The sequence below is a fragment of the Heliangelus exortis genome, chromosome 1 (genome assembly GCF_036169615.1).
Source record: "Heliangelus exortis chromosome 1, bHelExo1.hap1, whole genome shotgun sequence".
In the NCBI taxonomy this organism is placed as follows: Eukaryota; Metazoa; Chordata; class Aves; order Apodiformes; family Trochilidae; genus Heliangelus; species Heliangelus exortis.
This window is the reverse complement of record NC_092422.1, coordinates 83,033,040-83,053,851: the sequence shown is the minus strand read 5'-3', so window position 1 is coordinate 83,053,851 and position 20,812 is coordinate 83,033,040. Positions and strand designations below refer to the sequence as shown.

At 36.2% G+C, this 20,812-nt stretch overlaps 1 protein-coding gene across 2 annotated transcripts in view; it reads left to right on the top strand.

The window, feature by feature from the left end:
* CFAP47 (cilia and flagella associated protein 47) overlaps nt 1–20,812 on the top strand; it is a 295,430-nt gene that overhangs the window by 98,469 nt on the left and 176,149 nt on the right. For both annotated transcript variants that reach the window (XM_071750490.1, XM_071750482.1), the window contains exons 36-40: nt 6,279–6,413; nt 6,913–7,025; nt 16,219–16,369; nt 17,296–17,384; nt 19,867–19,953. In XM_071750490.1, coding sequence (XP_071606591.1) covers nt 6,279–6,413; nt 6,913–7,025; nt 16,219–16,369; nt 17,296–17,384; nt 19,867–19,953 — 575 coding nt within the window. The remainder of the gene's footprint in view (nt 1–6,278; nt 6,414–6,912; nt 7,026–16,218; nt 16,370–17,295; nt 17,385–19,866; nt 19,954–20,812) is intronic.

Sequence of the window (20,812 nt, the reverse complement as noted above, 5' to 3'; positions counted from 1 at the left end):
ACCGCGGACACTTTCTTAGGGGGGAATGCCTCAGTTTTTAGTAATGGAGGTGTGGTGGTGGCGAGTGCCGCCTTCACCTCAGTTTTCATCATTTCCAACAGGCCGCATACGACTCGCCAGGTGTTATCGGCGCCGATGATGTCGCCGTTAATTTCTTTAGAATTGAGGTCTGCCAGTAGGTCGTAGACCTCTTCCCACAAGTCTCGGGCTTTGGCTGGACCCGGGGAGCCAGGGAGCTCCTGGCTCTCCGCTTGTGCCGCGATTTTCTCAGTGGCGGCAGCTTCAGTGGGTTTACTGGTAGTAAGACCCATCTCTTGGCAAAAAGGCTTGGTAAGTGTGAATAAGAGAAAGAAGGGGTCTCTCTTACCCTACTTTCCCGAGTTCCAGGAGAAGGATGAGAAGTTCGCTCAGAGAGGAGGGCTTAGGCGAGGGTCTATGCCCGCATTCTCCACCAGATGTTGCAGGAGAAGAACTTCGAAGTGATGGTAAGCTCAGAGTGAGGACAGGCTCGGTAGAGGACTGGCCAGCAACCAGCACGGCTGCGAACCTGCTTCAGAGTGAGCCCCTTGCCAGTCTCAAGCCCCACCTTTTATTGGCCCTTGAGCATGCGCACTTGGGCCAGCCCTAACTGGGCACAGGTGGAGCTGAGCACCGGCTGAGCTCATTACTCGGCAGGTCCTGCCACCTGCTGCCTACAGTACAGTACTAAATTAGAATATTTAGAGTTTGAAGTGTAATAATTTATGCAGGAATTTATTTAACTAGGCAACACTAAAGCACAGAATAAAATCTAACAAGCGCCCAGGTCTTCAAGAAATGTGAGAGGCTATTTTTTTTTTTGAGAAACTTTGCTATGGATACAAATGATGGCATATATATTAAACTTTATTTATTTCTAAATTTTGCTAACAGAATTTTCTAAAGCAAATAGTCTTCATAGGCTATGTGAATCTTCTGCTTTATATTGTTTTGAATTACACTGATTTTTATTTTTTTTTGTTTCATAGAGTAGTAGGTTAATGTCACAAATACAGTTTTATAAAATCAACACAGAATAAGAGAGAATAATGTTTTCTGAGGGAACAATTTCTGACTTCAATGGAAATAAGTAGAAGTGGGTGGCAAAAGAAAGTTAGGCTTCAGCAAATAATCTGCTCTGGCATCTTTGCTATCTTAAATGAAAATGTTAGAAAGGTGAACAGTAGAGGAATAAATCCTCACCTATTTTGGAATAACTTCTCCTATAAATACTTGTTACCATTCAATAGCCATTACTGAGATAAGTGAATGGAAAAATACCAAAATATTTTTCAGATTCTTTCTTTCTTTCTTTCTTTCTTTCTTTCTTTCTTTCTTTCTTTCTTTCTTTCTTTCTTTCTTTCTTTCTTTCTTTCTTTCTTTCTTTCTTTCTTTCTTTCTTTCTTTCTTTCTTTCTTTCTTTCTTTCTTTCTTTCTTTCTTTCTTTCTTTCTTTCTTTCTTTCTTTCTTTCTTTCTCTTCTTTCTTTTCTTTCTTTCTTTCTTTCTTTCTTTCTTTCTTTCTTTCTTTCTTTCTTTCTTTCTTTCTTTCTTTCTTTCTTTCTTTCTTTCTTTCTTTCTTTCTTTCTTTCTTTCTTTCTTTCTTTCTTTCTTTCTTTCTTTCTTTCTTTCTTTCTTTTCTTTCTTTCTTTCTTTCTTTCTTTCTTTCTTTCTCTTTCTTCTTTCTTTCTTTCTTTCCTTCTTTCTTTCTTTCTTTCTCTTTCTTTCTTTCTTTCTTTCTCTTTCTTTCCTTTCTTTCTTTCTTTCTTTCTTTTCTCTTTCTCTCTTTTCTTTCCTTTCTCATCTTTCTCTCTTTCTCTTCTTTCTTCTCTTCTCTTCTCTCTTTCTCTCTTTCTCTCTTTCTCTCTTTCTCTCTCTTTCTCCTCTTTCTCCTCCTCTTCTCTCTTTCTCTCTTTCTCTCTTTCTCCTCCTCTTTCTTTCTTTCTTTCTTTCTTTCTTTCTTTCTTTCTTTCTTTTTCGACACAGAGGTGTTTAACAATAATCAATAAATCCTTAAGCCACTAATTTCCAAAGAGCTGGCAAATTATGGCAGTAGAAAGACTGCTTTATGGTTTCTTATACTCTTTACTCAAGCAACTGTTGGCAGAAGCAGAATAATGGGATACTGAGTCTCTAATAATCCAAGAGATACCTAAGCGTTTAGGTCTTGTGGATCTTTTTCAATATCATCACATCTGTTTTTGCATTCTGATAAGTAACATTCATAAAACTTTTTGCCATACCTTCAGGAGGAACTATACAGAGGAACAGGATCTGTTCTGCAGAATTCTAAGATAGGCTCACTGTTGTGTTTTGGCTGGTTTGTAGAAGTGCATCAATACATGCTCTAGTGTGAAACCTCAACTTTGAAAGGAAAATTAATTGATATATATAGGGTGATAAATATGCCTACACATCTCTCTTGCTGTGCTACAAACAGTACTGAAGAGGCAGATTTTTTTTCTCCCTTTTACAGCCCATGGAGCTTATAAATGTGATGTATTTTCTCAAGCTTTCTTCATTAATGTTTGGAAGCAGAGTAAAATGCAGTAATCCAGAAGTTTCTGATAAAGAGAATGAAATTTTTACTTTGATTTCAAAGTTTGTGGTAGGAAACCATAGGGTACTTTCCATCAAGCTCCGTTATTGAGTTGAGTTTATCTATAGTTGATTGTCTTTTAGGGCGTGTGGCAACATTTAATAAAGTAATACTTTGTTCATATATCTCAACAATATTGATTTCAATCTTCATTTTATCATCTAATACCGAAGAGGAAAACAAAATCCATGCAAATTTTTTCTTAGATTAAAAAAAATTGCTACATTTGTTTTGATAATCTCCATGTGCAACATTTTTCCCGTTCAGTACTAGAAGCAGACATATTTCTACCATCAGAGAGCAGGTGACTGACTAAATAACTGCTCTGTTTCCTTCATCCTGCTCTTTAGAAGTAATATCCGTTCCCTTGGTTAATATACTGGAGAGTACTGAGGTGCTGGAAAAAATGGTTCCGTTATGAAAATGCCTCATATGAATCAATTAAGAAGAAGATTTAAGGAGCTTTTATCCTCTAATGCTCCATTTAGGTGATAAACATCTTCTAATCCTATTGACTAGGAAAATATAGTTGGTTATAAAAATAAAATAATATGGAGGCTGAAAGTGCAGTACTACAAAAACTGGCATAATGTAGTATGAAGGAAGAAATATATATTTCTTATTCTCGGAGGTCCCTGGAAATTTCAATAGTAATGACTATTGAAAAGAATGTGTATCATTTGAGACTTGCTTGGTCATATCCTTAGAAATAGGTGTAAATTTTTTTGTAATTGGTGAACAAAGAAATATTAAAATCAGGCTTTACTGACAAAGTATCGAAATCAAATAAAGTTGAAAATACTTTATCCTCATAGGCTACTAATAAGAAGTTTTGGTCACAAAAGAGGTACAATGATAATACAATGTAACTGTGAGATTATTTTTACAAGAAGAACAAAGTTTTAAAAATATTTCACAAAAGTTGTTGTGTCAAAAACCTAGGCTCCTATTCAACATAATTCTATCAATGTTAGATTTTATTAGAAGGACTGTATTCTTTTTTTTTTTTTATCTGATTGTCTCGAGAGGGCTACATAACCATTTGTGTTGCGTTCTTAACTTTCCCAGAAAAGATAACTAAGGCTTGTACTTGACTATTACATTCTCTCTCTATATTACCACAGCTGGAGTCATCCGGGAAATTTCAGTTATAGTTGTCTCTTCTCATCAGGGATCTCAAAGACCTTACACTCTTCTACCACCAGTCTTCACTTCATATCTAATGTGTTGCAGGCTTTCTGATTTTCCAGGTGATTACAAGACCTTTCTTATAAATTTCTGCTTGAGGGAAGTACATATGTTCAGAGAAGCAGGGAAATAGTATACTAGATTTACAAATAGATTACTGGAATCTTGGATTAGCAGATATGTTTGTGATTACAGTGTACACATGAGATTTTTGTACGTGTGGAAGCTCTACTTATGTAGCAGTCATGGGTATGACTATTGCTTATCTGAGGAGATGCATGTGCCACTACCAACTCAGCTATGATTTCCTGACACACAATGTGGGCTAACATTCTGAGGGGGAGGTTTGATCACTTGCAGTAGTTTCTGGAGAATGGGCGATGGTGAACAATGAGACTCCTGCAACTAGTCATGTATTGCTCTTCATTCCTTTTCCAGGTAAACAAAAAAGTCATCCCATTTAAGATACACTTCTTTAGTTTGTCTGTTAGGACTTTACACAACTAATGTAGTCCTAAGTATGCTCGTGCCACAAAAGAATGTGTATCATTTGAGACTTGCTTGGTCATATCCTTAGAAATAGGTGTAAATTTTTTTGCAATTGGTGAACAAAGAAAACTCTTTTTCCTTACTGCTCATGTGTTTATATATGAAATGATAAACTAGTAGTAACCCTAGAGGTTGTCAAGTTCCTAGTAAGTTCAAAAAGCAAGCAATACAGCTGGTTCATGTCATAAAGTCTCGGGATTTAAGTGTCTTGTATCTGTTTTACTGCTCTCTCGTATGACCCTACAGATGTAGAAGACATGGATTTTATTTATTCACAGTGCTTTTAAGTAACGTGCAAGTCTCTATTAAAATAAGTAAAAATGTGCTCTGAATACTTTTTGGGAGGTTTACAGCTGCAAATTCATGATAGGGTTAATCCACATGAAGAAGGAACCTTGGTTCTTGAGTGATGGGATGAGGATACCTGTAGTTAACTCATCCAAGCCGCTTAGAGACAGTGACAGTGACACTCATCAACACCACAACACATTATTTTATTTATGTATTTATTTTTCTTGAATATTAGGCAAAGGTTTTCATTTAAGGTGAGAAGATGTAGAAAGGTAGTCACTTACTAGGTATTAGGAAAAGGAGGGCATTTTTCAAAATATTGCTGTACTGAATGACTGGGTTATGTAAGGGATCCAAATAAGATGTCTGCAATGAAAAAAGCCCCTTCTAATAGGATGACAAGTTGCTGTTTAAATCTACTGCCTAGTCTTTTTTTCAGTGTGACTAGATATATAATTCAGGACATAAATTAACTGCAGTTGTAATAGTTTATTTAGTATATTGAGGCAATTTTATTATAACATTTTAATGTACTAAGTACAGAGTTTTAAAATACTTCATTTAATTTGATTCAGGGTGTACAGATTCTTATTTGTTAAAATCTGTAAAATTTTTCCTATCTGTATTTGTGGGAAGACACTTAAATCATTAATTCTCTCTACTCTGTCATTAGTCTTTACAAATGCTCATGTATTTGATGGTGGAGTTTCTACCTCTCTCTTTCCCGTGACCTATTAGCATTGCTGAGGACTAAAGCTTTGACCTGTTTTGCTGCTGCCATTTAAATTAATTTCTGTAAATCAAATAACTATGACGCAGGGATAATTGCAATTTCATAGAATCATAGAATGATTAGGCTTGGAAAAGACCTTAAAGATCATCAAGATCTGACAACCCTCTATGGGCAGGGACACCTCTCAATAGACCAAGCTGCACAAGACTTCATCCAACCTGGCCTTAAACAGCTCCGAAGAGGGGCATCAACAACTCCCTGGGCAGCCTGTTCCAGTATGTTGCTACACTCCTAGTGAAGAATTTTTTCCTAGTATTTAACCTAAATATACTCTCTTTCAGTTCAAAACCATTACACCTTGTCCTGTCACTGCTCTCTTGGGTGAAAAGAGAGCTTTCCTGTAGGCTCCCTTCATGTGCTGGCTGCCGTCCACAATAAAAATAACTATGTAGCTGTTAGTTCCATGGTGACAATGTCTTCAAAACAATTGCAATGATGTATCTAGGAGTATTTGGGGTAGGATTTTATATAGTAAATGGAAAAATTAAATAAAAATAAAATATTTAAAGACAATAAAGGCATATGTTTTTTCAGTAAGTGAATTTTACTTGCTTTTGCTAGTATGCTTAATTTGAATAAGATTAAAAATCTGTTTCTGCTGAACAGTGGGTAAAGAAGGTGCCTAGATTTATTACCAGATCATGTCAGTAGTCTTCAAGAGTTAGTTTTTTCTGCACTGACAAATTTTATCTGTTTTAGTGATAGGCTTAATCCACTCATGAAAAGTTAAGTTGAAAATACTCATAATAAGAACTTCTTTGTTCTTCTAAATCTCTAAACAGTTGAGGCAATATTTTAACTGAGTATCTGGTTATTTTTTCCTTTTTTGTTTTCAATATTAGGCAACAGATATCTGTGATCCAAACCCAGTCATGATGCTTATTCTGTGTGTCTACCTGTATGAATGTCTCCCTCACTACTTAGCCGTGAAGACTATAGAATTTACAGGTGCTCTCCATGCCACTGTTGTAAAACAGGTACTGATATAATTTAATTTAAATTTGTAGCATTAAAAGGCTAAACCACTGTGTGTATATATGTATTTACATTATGTATATACTGTGACAAAGAATGAATAGTTTTCATGTCATTTGGCTACTAAATAAAGAAGATGGGAAAATGTATCATTTTTTTCTCTTCAGGCTTCTGATTCTGACTTCTGCTGCTGTTTTAACCCTATGCACAGAAAAAAAAATCTACAAATCTGATAAATCTGAGGTCAAATATAGAGATGAGTAAGGGATTAACGTGCCCAGGAAAGCGATGTACACTGCAAAATGAATAGTCAGAGAATTTGGATAATCTGTGGAAAGTCTATATTCCTTAGGCAGAAAAAATGATCTACCTAGTTATTTGAAGTTCTTTCTTAATTTGTGATATCCTTAGTTGATACTTTGGAACTTAGCTCCAGAAAGCACTCCTCTAGTATAAAAATTGAATGAAAATAGCCTGATTTTGTTGTCATTATTGTGGCAGGTGCGTCTGAAAAACCCAAGCAGTAAAACCTTGAAGTACAAAGCTATTCTTGTCGGAAGAGATGCTGATGATTTCTCATTACCTAAAGGAAAGACTGTCACCATTGCCCCTAAGTGAGTAATGATTTTTTTTTTTTTTTTAGTGTTATTACTAAATCTAGCAGTATGGAAATAAATACCTACTAATTTAATAATGTTGGAACACTAGGAACATGTTCAACTACAAACAGGGCAGAATTATTCAGTATAAAGATGAGAATTTTACTCTTTTACCTAAAACAAATCCAGAGTTATTTATCAATAGAACACTTGAAGTTTAGCTCAATAGAGCTTTAAGAGCAGAATACAAGCCTTCAGATTATTAGAGGAGTTATCTCTAGCCAATTAATATTTCTGTCCCAATGTACTGAAAGCCTTAATTTTCAGTTTGGAACTGTTCTTTTGGTTTTTTTATCCAACTAAATTTGAAATATCTCCTCTAATTTTGATTCACATTTTTAACATCAATGCCTTGTGGGAGAATGAGCAGGGAAAAAATCTTTCTTCTAAGATTTCAGTTTTTCTTTCTTATTCTTAATTAAAAGCATGGATGGGAGTTTGAGATACTCTGGCACAGGCTTGATAGTAGTGTAAGACTGCTTCTTTTTGCCCCCATCCTCCTTCACCGCCAAGACAAATTATTGCAGCTGCAAGGTAGCTATTTCTCTATTTTACATTTCTTAAAGTCTTCTAAGGATCTTGGAGGGATTTATTCTTGTGAAAACATTAGGTCTTTAACTTTTTGTTATCAGAAATACTCATAGTATGTTGCAATCTTTTTATTTGCCATGTTTAACTCTTTCTGTACTATATAGCTTTGGGACTAAATACAGGAATTTCACTAATCCCTGTTTAACTATTGGAGGCAAAGTAGTTTTAACAGTGACCCTGGTTGTCAATTAAAACTTTTCAGCTTAGACTCCAGATCTATTTAAAATATTTCTATGCAGATAAAATGTATATGAGATTGTAAAACAGAGAACAAAGGTTGGCATTTGTATGAAAATAACCTGTGAAGAAGAAAAATTTGAAATATATATTGTGAAATATGTGTACATAAAGGCAGTGCTCTTTAGGGATGATCAGTATTTCAGTATTAAATTACATACCTATTTTAAATATGTGCAAAAGGAAAAACAAATAATGCTGTGTTTACAGTGAGGCTGATTTGACAGCATTTTCTATGCAACTGCTTCAAATAAGAATTAACATAAAAATGTCATCCTTGAAAATATCATGTGTTTCTTTGAAAGGTCAATTCCATGGCTGTTTTTCACTTCACCTTTAAAAAAACCAACCAAACAAAACAAGACACAAGTAAATGTCTACAACCTTGTAGTTGAGCTGCTTGGCAATAGATACAGCAACAGACATTTGAAAAAAATGGATAGGAGTAAAAGCTTGTGGAAGTGCCAGTCAGCCACTGGTGACCTCTGCAGAGTTTATCATAATATAACCTTACTTGTAAGCTTGGTTGCTAGATGAAAAATAGGTTCTTCATGGTTACTGGCTTGCTTAGTATCCTCAGGGAAATGACTGAAAACTCTACACATTGGTGAGATGGGTTGAACAGGAGTTCTAGTTTAAAAACAAGGGTTATACTTAGAAAAACTTTCTGAGTACCTGTAAGGAATCATGCAACTTCAGGTCAGATGTCTCATCCTTTTTCCCCTGGATTGAAACTGTTCCTTTTGAATTTATGAATATTATAGATAAATATGGATATGCTTTCACCACTAGTTTAGCATTTACTTCAAGCTTGCTTGGTGCTAGCCAGCCTTTTCTTTTTTTTTCCTCCTGAAACAACAGATACTTTAGATGAACTAATAAATAAGATGCAGTTAAAATTAGCAGCTGTTGCCTTGTGAAGGCCTGATGCAGGGATGCAGGCAAGTTGTAGCTTGCTTTGCTGGAGTTTCAGGGTAAAAGTCAAGGGAAATGGTGTCAGTTCAGAGAATATTGACTCATGATAGTTCAAGCAATTACAATGGAAAAGATGAACCACAGCCTTCAAAGGAAGGAGAAAGAAACTGAAACCTGTCAGTCTTCTGACTGGAGAGCTGGAAGACTTTAAGTAAGACATGCCATACATAGAGACTTGTATCTAATTATCTGCCATATATACATTCCTGTATTTAGCATTAACTAAAATTGGATTAAGATGACTGTTTATCGTTAAGATGACTGACAAGGATTTGTGGCTGCCTAATCCTGTTGAGCCTGCTGGGTGAGCACGCTTGGCATAGAGGGTTCTGCAGATGAAGGCCCAGTCTTAAAGAATTGTGTTTAATTTCCTGGAGAGATGAACTGTAAGAAACTGATAAGTGAAACAGATAAGGGGAAAATTTGAGCAGAAAAGCAAAGAATAATGAAGAGGTGTTACTTAAGTATATTAGGAAGCAGTGATGCAGCATTAGGTAGAGATGCCAAGTAATAATGATGTAGTGAGTGTGTGATGCTTGGCCATCTGTCAGACAGATATCCAGCTCCTCTCTCACTGCCACTACTCAACTGGCAGAGGGAGAAAATGTGATAGAAAAGTTTATGGGCTGAGATAAAGATGGGGAGTCTGCTTACCAATTACTGTTGCAGGCAAACCAGACTCGACTTTGATTTAATTTATTGCCAAATAGAATAGAATTCTGCAGTGAGAAACAAAGGTAAAAATTAAAAGATCACTTAACCTCTTTCCCACTCAGAGAATTCCTCACTCACAGACTTGACTTCATTCCTTCATTCTTGAGTCCTCTGCCTTCTCTCACTGTCACCCTCAATGGAGCAGGTCTGATGGGGAGTGGATGGCTGTACTCACTTCATGACAGTCCTCTCTGCAGGTCCTTCCTCTTCACGTGTTTCCCCTGTTCCCCGAGTCCTTCCTTGGGTTACAGTCTTCAGGGCCATTCACTGGCCCCAATTCCTTAATGAAATATCCAACTGCTCCAGCATGGTGTTCTGTCTGGGCTGCAGCGTAGTTGTCTGCTCCAGCGTGGTGCTTTCACCATGCTGCAGTGCAATGTGTTCCCGCAGCTGAAGCACTATTTCCTTCTCTGTCCTTGATGTTCCTTCTGCTGTTCCTCACTGCTTTTGTCCTTTCTTCTCTGTCTTCCTTATGTTTTTGCCCTTCTAAAATACATTTTCACAGAGGTGCCACCAGCTTGGCTGGTGGGCTCAGCTGTGTGCTGCAGTGGGTCCATTGTGGAGCCTGCTCAACTCTCTGTGTACTGTGCATAGCAGTGCCTGGTCTCTGCTCACAGAGGCTGCACCTGAGGCCCAAAGGCCTCTGCTACCAAAACCTTCCCACCTATACCCAGTACCTGCCAAGAATTAATATTTGTTTAATATCAAAGGGCTGAAATGAAACTGGCTTCAATCCTAAGAAGCTGAACATCAAGGAAAGCTTCTGAAGACTATACTGTTGTTTTGCTCCATCTTTTGGGATGCATCAGAACATATTCAGTATAGCTAATTATCGGATCTTGCATATAATGTAATTACATGCCAGCTGTATCGTGGGCTGCATCAAAAGAAGCATGACCAGCAGGTTGAGAGAGGTGAGACCCACAGATTACTGTGTCCCAATGTGGCATCCCCAGCACAGGAAAGAGATGGAGCTGCTGGAGTGACTCCAGAAGATGGCAGTGAAGATCATCAGAGCATTGGAGCACCCCTCTTACCAGGACAAGCTGAGAGAGGTTGTGCAGCCTGGAGAAGAGGCTCCAAGGAGGCCTTGTATCAGTCTTCCACTACCTGAAGGAGGCCTACAGAAAAGATGGTCTGTAAGGTCATGTAGCAAATCCTTTAGTGTGAGGGTGGTGAGACACTGGAAGAGGTTGCCCAGGGAAGTTGTAGCTGCCCCCTCCCTGGGAGCGTTCAAGGCCAGGTTGAATTGAGCTTTGAGCAACCTGGTCTAATGGGAGGTGTCCCTGCCCATGGCAGCAGCTGCTGGAACTAGAAGATCTTTACTATCCCTTCCAACCCAAACCATTCTCTGATTTTATGATTTCTGACCTGAGGTTCTCCCTTCCCAGGGCAGTGCACTGTTCCATATAGTCTTGCAGTTCACCACAGTAATATAAACATCTCTGGCTCTCTTATGTGGTTTAGACATGCCCATAAGTTACTTGGTCTGGATCCTGTAACAATAGAAATTATGAAGACGACTTATTCAATATTTAAAATCACCTTGTGGGAAAGGGGCCTGTCCAACTGCAAACAGAACTTTTTCTAAGAACAGCAGCTTGAAGCTGGAGTTGTACAAATTCAACCCAGAAGTAGCAAGGTGATTAGCTATTGACAGGAAGAATATTTATCCACATGCCAAATTCTTTAACTGTAGGCATTTTTAAAATCAGAGAACATGGAAAATGGTACAGGAAGTGATCTTGGAAAGTTTCAAATGCAGCCTTCTGCCTCAGGTAATATGAGATTCTGTCTCAGAAAAATGCTTCTGTTAAGCAATACTTGTCAGAAGAAATCGACGGATGATTGGGCTGCACATAATGGCCTGCAATGTATATAGAACTACTTCAGATTGTGTTACCTAGTAATTTCTGTTGATCTTAAAATCTGCAAATTTAACCCCTGCATACATTTTTTTTTTCCTTCAACAAAGTATAACAGATAGAAGAGAGAAAATTTCATTTCTTGTCTTTTTTGAAAAATGGTAGATGCTGAGGTGATGAAGTAATTAAGAATCTTTCACTCCTACAGTGTATCAGAGCTAGTGGGTGAGGATAGAGCTGGTTAGAGTTATGCGAGCATGAACAAGGCCGTAGAGCGACTCCATAAGCTGAGTTTTCCTTCACTTTACATTGATCATAACACAGATTAATAGAATAAATGTAAATCTAAGCTATTTTGAATTTTCCTGATGCTGGCTTTGCCACAGAAGGCAACAGTTCACAATTCAAATCAGGTTTCTCTGCTGTTGCATTAGCCAGAGGGCAAAGATCAGGAAGAATGTTCATACAATCTATTTCCCTGTCATTTTTATTTGTGACAAGAAAAGAATCTTTAAAACTTTGACCTTAAAGTGGGTTTGGGAGGTAATGTCTCAGGCAGTACACTTCTCTGAGAGCCTGTAGTCTCAGGATGCTTTTTCCAGGATGTTTTGAATAGCAGGGCAGTTTAGGAGACTCAGATTTTGTGGAGTTTAGTAACTTCTCACTGCCAAAAGTGGTAATGCCTGGGAGCTCTGCAGCAGGAACATCAAAGTGGTACGAGCCAGATTTTCAGAACAACCCAGATTTCATCATCAGTTCTCAGAAATGAGATCCTGCAACTTTTGGTGTTAAGAAGAACTCTGGGTAATATTATACTCCTTTCTGCTAGGTGTTAATCCCAGAGGTTATGCTGTGTTACTTATATTGCCTATAGTCATTCTTGCTGTAGTTTGAGCTTTTTTCAGTTCTGCTATATCATTTTTGAGGAAAAGAGGTGTAAACAATAATTATGTTTTGAGCCCTTTGGTGGCCTAAGGGTGATCTCTGTGTTGTTTTCTGTTACTTTTCTAATTATTCCTAACACTTCATTTGCTTTATGGGAAGTTTCCCTACACATTTCATGAAACTCTCACAGATCCCAAATGAATTATAACATCTCACAAATCAATGATGAGTTATAATGGGTTGGAGGCCATAATTTTATGTAAATAAAACTGCTTTCCCTGAGTGATTCTCTTTACAGAACTGTAATTTTGTTGTCTCATAAGGTCCTGCAATCTTTGCACTGGCAATCTTTGCTCTTACGATTTTAAAACCCTAACAACTTAGTACATCAATAAATTTCCCTACTTTCCAGGTGTCACAGACCCTTGAGGGCTCCATTAATGACCTGCCTGTATATTAAGATTGTTAGTTCCTACATTATCTCTCTTTCCTTCTTTCTGTCTTTCCTCCCTTCTCTCACTCATGTCTGTAACTTGTTCCTTGTAACTGTAGAAAGCACTTTGTTGGAAATAGAAGAATCAAATCATCCTTGATCATGTTCTTGTTGAACTTGCTTAATGACCTCTCATAGGTTTATAAGGAAAGACTGGGTTTTACAGATGTTGACATCTGTAAACCAGTTAGATCTCATGTGTAAAACTTATTTATATTAGATAACACATTAGATATCAGGGTAGTTTTAAATATGAATGCTAAATATATATATATGTTTGGGTTTTTTTCCTCTGGTCCATCATAAGAATGACATAGATGACCTCCCAACAAATTTCCTTGACAGTTAGTTGTCATTCATTTACAAATTGTGCCACTACTTGCATCAAAATGAGTATGGAACTTCTGGCATCACTGTGATCAGCTTATACAAAGAGATGTGTGACTTAAGTTAATTTGAAAAAATACCTGCTATTATGAAAGTTGTGGGCCAAATGGAAGCTAACATAATTCCACTGAAGACATGGAAAGCTGACTGATAATACAAGTCCTCTACTTCACCACCTACTTACAAAGTACTTACAATATATATGATACATACATACACACTCAGTATACATACTATACATAAAAAGCATATTATGTGAACATGCAGATTTTAGTTGATTACTATTGCTTTAGCATTCACAGTTGGCAGAAAACCAATAATTTCCCTCTGTCCATTTGAATTCTTTTCTGTTTGCCTGAACGTTTCCTGTTACATGTTTAAAGTGGAAGGCTGATTTGGCTTTGGGAGACACTTCTTTTTGACTTTATTATCTGCTATTTCTTCCAGAAAGACAACATATCTTACTTTGTAAATATGATCTATATTTTAAAAATTCCTTTGAAGTATTACTTAAGCAATATCAGCTTGAGTAAATTAAGAAATTTTTTAATTTTACTGGTGCTTGTTTTCTTTTAAGCATCTTTTCCATACAGTGTGTTGGTTAAATTTTAAAATTTCTTTAACTACATAGAATGATATTACAGTGAAAGCTGACTTTTTGGTATGTATTTTGAAATACCCTATTGCAACTCAGAAAACAGAAAAAGTCTTTTTCTGTTTAAAAAAAGCTTTCTCTACTCTGTACATATATATAGAAAAGAACATGCTTAGATTATGCTTTTATAACAATCCTACACACTATAATTTTTCTGACCTTCATGCTATCATAAAGCAATCTCAAAATCAGAGACTGATTTTTGAGAGCTTCAGAGTATGAACTTCAGACACTAAACTAGTTTTATTGACTCTTGCTATTCTTAAATGCAGGACTAAAGCAAATCAAGTTACCTGTGCTTAGTCTGACTCCTTGTTACATGTGGTCTCCTCCGTAGAATCAGAATCATAGAATGGTTTGGTTTGGGTCATCTAGTCCAACCCCCCTGCAGTAAGCAGGGACACCCTCAGCTAGATCAGGTTGCTCAGAGCCTCAATGAGCCTCACCTTGAATATCTCAGGATGGAGACTCAACTATCTCCCTGGGCAACCTGTTCCATTGCTCCACTGCACTCATGGTAAAGAATTTTTTCCCAGCATCTAATCTAAATCTACTCTTCTCTAATTTAAAACCATTGCCCCATGTTCTGTCACTACAGGCCTTTGGAAGCTGTTCCTTTCCAGCCTTTTTGTAGGTCCCCTTCCAGGTCTGTCTGGAAGGTTTCTATTAGGTCTCCTTGGAACTTTCTCTTCTCCAGGCTGAACAACCACAGCTCCCTCAGCCTGTCTTCTTGGGAGAGGTGCTTCAGCTCCTGGATCATTTTCATGGCCCTCCATCAAGTCAATGTCTTTCCTATGTTGAGGGCTCTAGAGCTGGATGCAGTACTCCAGGTGAGGTCTCACCAGAGCAAAGTAATGTGGTAGAATTGCCTCTCAATCTCCTGGCAACGCTTCTTTTGATGCAGCTGAGAATGCAATTGGCCTTCTGGGCTGCACGTGCACACTGCTGACATCCAGCTTCTTGTCCACTAGCACTCACAAATCCTTTTCTGTAGGCTACTTTCTATCACCTCATCGAGCTCAGCGCGTATTTATAGTGAGGATTGTTCCAGCCCAGGTGCAAGACCCTGCACTAGTTCTTCTTAAAGCTCATGAGGTTCACTTGGGCCCACCTCTCCAGTTTGTCCAGGTCCTTCTGGGTGACATCCCATCCCTCTGGCATATCTACAGCACTACGCAGCTTGGTGTCATTTACAAACATGCTGATGGTGTGTGCTAGCCCACTGTCTATATCACTGAAAAAAATATTCAGCAGTACAGGTCCCAGTATAGACCCCTGGGGGACGCCAGTGGTCACCGATCTCCAACTGGACTTTGAGCCATTGACCACTACTCTCTGTATGTGATGATCCAGCCAGTTCCTTGTCCACTGAACAGTCCACCCATCAAATTCTTATTTCTTCAACTTGGCGAGTAGGATACACACACCATATCAAAGGCCTTGCAGAAGTCCAGATAGATCACATCCATAGGTTCTCCTGATGTCCACTGATGTAGTCACTCTACCATAGAAAGCCACAAGGTTCTTCAGGTAGGATTTGTCCTTAGTGTAGCCATGCTGGTTGTCTTCTCCTCGTGCCCTGTCACCTAGTCTAGGAGAATCTGTTCCATGATCTTCCCAGGCACAGAGGTGAGGTTATAAGGTTGGTAGTTCCCAGGGTACCTTTACCTAGTCTAAGCTATCTTTCCATGTGGTCTGCTCTCTTCTAGTTTCCTTTCCCATCTGAGACTATAGCTGTTTCCTATATGAGAGACCTTTGTTTTTTTCCACTTCTTAAGTAATTAACTTTACTAATCATTCTAGTGGGTTTGTTACTCTTTTTGTTTCTGAGTCTTCACTGAGGATTTGGTTAAGTACTTCTAGATCTGCCTAAGGTCAATGATGACAAGGATACTAGGATGTCAGAATGTTTAGCTCACAAAAAGCTATTAAAACTGGAGAGCATAAAGTAAATAAGTTATTAGGTTTGGGTAATACTATAAGGAAAGAGAATTTTCTTTGCTGGTGTGTGTGGCAAGAATAATTAAACTTCATGCTGAGGTCATAAAAAGCGCTAAGGCTCAATATTATTCTTTGTATATCAATATAGTTATTTTACTAGCATATTTTAAAGTATTCCTAGGCAGAATAGTGAACTAAAGCAAAGTATTTCAAAAGAAACAAATTACTTCCTTTTCTAGCTCCCTTCCATTACAAAGACTCTAAAACATGTTCCTGAAATGACATTGCTGAATAATTTCTTAGCTGCAATTTTTTGTCTGTCTAAACTTTTATTATTACTACTACTAGTATTGTTATTATTATTATTGTTATATTAATTGTTTTTAATTTTTTATTTTTTCCCAGGGGACAAAAAATCATAAACGTGGAATTCACCAGTCGTTTTCTGCGCCCTGCTGAAGCAGTGTTGCTATTGACCTCAAAGAGTGTAGGTGGAATAAATGGTGCCTCGATGTCATTCTCTCTGAGATCTGAAGTCAAGCATATTGAGCCTGCTGTAAGTTTATGTGTGTGTGATTGCTACTGCTGCAAAAGTATTGTTCAGCTGTATGGTGTATCAAACAAAAGTTAACTGAGGTAAGAATAAAAATTTGAGTTAGTGTGAGCATTATTAGCCTTTTCTGGTTTCCACTATTTGCCTACGTACATACACTCTTAGCCTACATGCAAAAAAACCGTGGTGCTTTGGGAGATGATTTAGAGGTTACAGTGGTATAGCACTGGTGGTTTGACTTGATGATCTTGAATGTCCTATCCAACCCTGATGACCCTATGGTTCTTGGTTCTATGGTTTCACACAGCAACAAGCCTAGAGAAATATCTAAGATTCCTAAGGATATAAATCATGCTTAGACTGGGAATAAATTTTAAAACTTTTGTTAGTTGCTGCCAGGTTGATATTTGTGCTTTTTAACTTTAGAAGTTGTATAGTTCTAAGATTTACCCCTGAAACAGCCATAGCAGAGATAGGCATGTGTTTCATCATTTGTTATCAAACATTCATTGACCACATCTGGATAGATCTTCTACTGTACTTAGATTGTGTTTATGGAATTATTTTTTACATGACTCTACACCATACCAATAAACACTGTTGTTAGAAAGAAATGTTGGGGCAAGACTGAAAAACAGAGGCCATGCAAAAATAAGAAGGAAAAAAAGATAGCTTAATTCTTGTCTCTGTGCCCTGGAAGAAGGTATAAAATGGAGTGAAGTTTAATGAATTTTTTAAAAGAAGTAGGCTTTCACTGTTCTTTGCTAGTAACAAAATGTAGCATTTAAATTATGTTAATTTTGTAGTCAACAGTGGTTAAACACATGGTTCTGTTCTGATGTGTAATATGTTCCTGCTTGTTCATCTGTTATACATGAATGTGGTTCTGCAACTTTTTCATATTGATAAAAATTTTCATTCTCTTTTAGGATATATTAAAATGTAAATCCCCATGTTATGAGCTGAAGAAATTTGTCATAAATGTTACAAATCCCTTCAGAAGTGATGGCATATTCAGGTAGACAAATCTTTAATGGTTATACTGTTTTGTCAACTCTTTTCTGTAACTTTTTTCACCTTAAAAATCTAGAAGCTTGAGGTTAAATTATAGGGATTTACAGTAAAAAAAATTATTACAAGCCATCATAATGAGTAAAGAAGATAAATAAGCCTTAATTGAAATCCATCTCAGTCTAAGCAATAATGCTAGCACTGTAGTCAAATGAAGTTCATGACCCTTACTTGTGTTTTTGTGTTTGGCTGAGGTCCAGTAGAACTCCAAAGAGAAACAAACTGTGTTAATTAATAGTTATTTTTTTTCCCAATCTGTTTTTTCCTGCTGTTTAAATTATTAAGCATGCAAGAGAAAAACCCATGCATTTGCCTCAAGGCTTGCATCACTGTCAGTTCATCCAATTTTTCATTTTTATTCACCATAGATGTAACAACTTTACAGACATAAATGTTGCTTTCATTAATACAAAAGAGATAGAATGCTGTGCCTCTTTAAAATCTTTTTATATGGTCTGACTCCATATTTTGTCTTTATTCTGAATTTGTTTATTTACCAGAATTTTTCCATAAAATTTTTAGCTTCTTTTACTGATCTGTTTAATACATGTTTCACAGACTGCAAACTAAATTTCTCTGTCATCCACAGAAAAGCTTTGGTATAGACAGCTCTAATGGGATTGTTTTCACTGCTCCAACAATGTGCATGGGAATCATATGTGTTTATTGAGCTCTTGTCTTTTTTTAAACTTCTTGAGGTGGTCATTGAGGCTACCTGTAATCAGTGATAGGATGTGGATAACTCTCTTGGAAAGAATATATTAAAAGCGATCAAGTAATTTAGTTTTGAAAAGCTACTTGATAGCTACTTTAAATAATCATAAATTGGGGAAACATTGGAACCAGTAATCTAAAATAAAAGATTCTTTTTATCCATTTCCAGTGTTTTGAAACATCTAGTATTCCATCAGAGGGTGCATTACTTAGCTGCAAATAACACTAGGACATACACTTGTGATAACAAAGAGGTAATTTTTTAACAGAAAACCAGGCTGAAAAATGTTAAAATTGGCTATATAATGGAATATAATTTAAGAAAAGAACAAATTAAAAATGTGAGTGCCTCTTTGATCTTGTCTCAAACAAATACCAAATGTCAGATAGCTACAAAAGTGTTATATTATGCGCCCTAAGCTAGCCCTTGCCTAGCATTTGGCTGTTTTCTATATTTTACCCATTCTGTCATAAGAAATATTTTTTTCAGTTTTCTACAGTTCCTGGATTTAAGTACTTATGTATACATGTCTGTTTTGGAGATTATAGAATGTTTGTACTTCAGTAAGAAAAATTAGTTGAATACTTTAAAAATTATCCATTACATTTCTTTGTTGAAATACGGCAGCCATTTGCTTCCAAGAATAGCAAAGCATTTCTATATTAAAATATGCCATAGTAAATAACCATAATTATTGAGATATTTTTTTAAATGACAGAGTAAATGCTTGGGCAGAGATTCAACTAATGCTGATGTCAATGGTTATAACTTTTAAATTGCAATCCACAGCTGATTCAAAACAAGTTGATATTGGCTTTTGTATTTTTATTATATATTCTGTAATCTTCCCCTGTTTTTATTGGTTTATCAGTGCGGAAAGAATGCAGAAGTCTGGTTTAAAATGAATGAATTACGTGTATTGTAAGGGAAGTGTTCATTTAGCTGTGTCAAAAACTAATTCCTGACTAATTACTTGCTGTAGGACAATGGATTATCCAGTACTTAAAATGAAAATAATGTGTGCACAATGCAATCTACCTAAAAGGAAAGATAAGCATCTTTTAAGAAAAAATGAAGTGTGGTTCAACAGGAAAAATCATAATTTACTCTATCTTAATAGATTCATTACTTTGAAAAGCAAAATAAAAGTAGCTGAGCTTTTTTCTTCAAATGTAAATGAATCAGTTATGCAATCATTTAATATAGTACCCACAGATTGTCGTGTAAGTTAAATGATAGGAAATTATTTCCAATTAAAATAAATATATAACTTGTCTTAAAATTCAAATGGACATTATTCTTCAATTTTAAAATTTTTCTTTTTGAAAAGACAATTTAAAATTTGTGTGCATGTGATGATATAAATGCAGACCATCCCAATAAATCTATGGTATTAATGACGCAGTACATTATTGTTTTTCCCAATAACCCTTGAATAAGTGTCTGGGGGTTTTGCATGCTTACATGATCTTTAAAAATTGCATGGCTTAAATTGTGCAAAAAGCTTTAAATTATTATGTAAAGAAAAATTAATAAATTATTGATTACATATATTTTTAAAAATCCATTCAATTTTTTTCCAGTACTCTTAAAATATCCCCAACTGAAAATAAACCTTTTTATGAAACATTCCTTTAGAAGTTAAAATAAAAAAATATTTTCTTCATTCCACAAGTTAAAAATGCAGTAAATATATGTGCTTGCCATACTCCAGGGTAATTTTGCTGGAATCCACAACTTATTTAATGCAGCCAGAGCAAGTATATCAAGCCAGGCAAGTAAAGCAAGAGCAAACGTTCAGGTAAGTTTTAAATGACAATTGCTATTTATAATAAATTGAATTATACAATTCTATTAGTATTACATCTTTGTGTATAGCTGTGTTTTAAAGAGCTATAAGATAGGACATAGAAATAACAGAATTATGAAACATTTTAAAAACACTTTACAGATAACTTACTCAAGCAGTAGAGAAAAGATGAATAAGGTGTAAAAGAGAAAAATGTGTGTAAGTCCCTTTTGGAAAAAGTGTTAAAGAAACTTGGGCTGAAAGGTGAACTATGGGGTAGGGGCGATAGTGGGTATTCAGATGCTTGAAAAGCTAAAGACTGCTACAGGATTAGCTCTGATTCTTGGAATAAAAAAAAAATGTAGACATATTTGAAGGTGCAAGAGTAAGGTCAACTTTTTATTTATAAAATAAATAAAAGGAATTCTAATTGTGCTGAAGTGTTAAATATTACCGGTTCACTTTGCTCCTGGAGATGCAAGAACAGAGTAAAGGGTAATTGGTGCAGATATAGGGATATAAGTTAATAATTTTGTGTCTGGACATTATTGCTTAGCTAACCATGGACAGATTTTCTAACAAAGGAAATCTGGAAGAAGAAGGAGCAGTCAAAGTAAGCATGGTAAAAATAATAAAATAGCAAAGGTTTAAAAAACAGAGCGATTGGAATGGAAGTCAAGGAGAGATACAAAGTTAAATCTATGCTTAAGACTTTTAGTCTGTAAGAAAGTATTCCTGCCTTCATTTTCTTTAACATAGACAGTAATATAAATACCAGTAAGCTTAGATAAAAAGGAAGAAATCTTTGCAGGCATTAAAGAGGTGAGATGTAATTTAGAGTCACTAAAACTCAAGGTTAATTGAGAAAGAG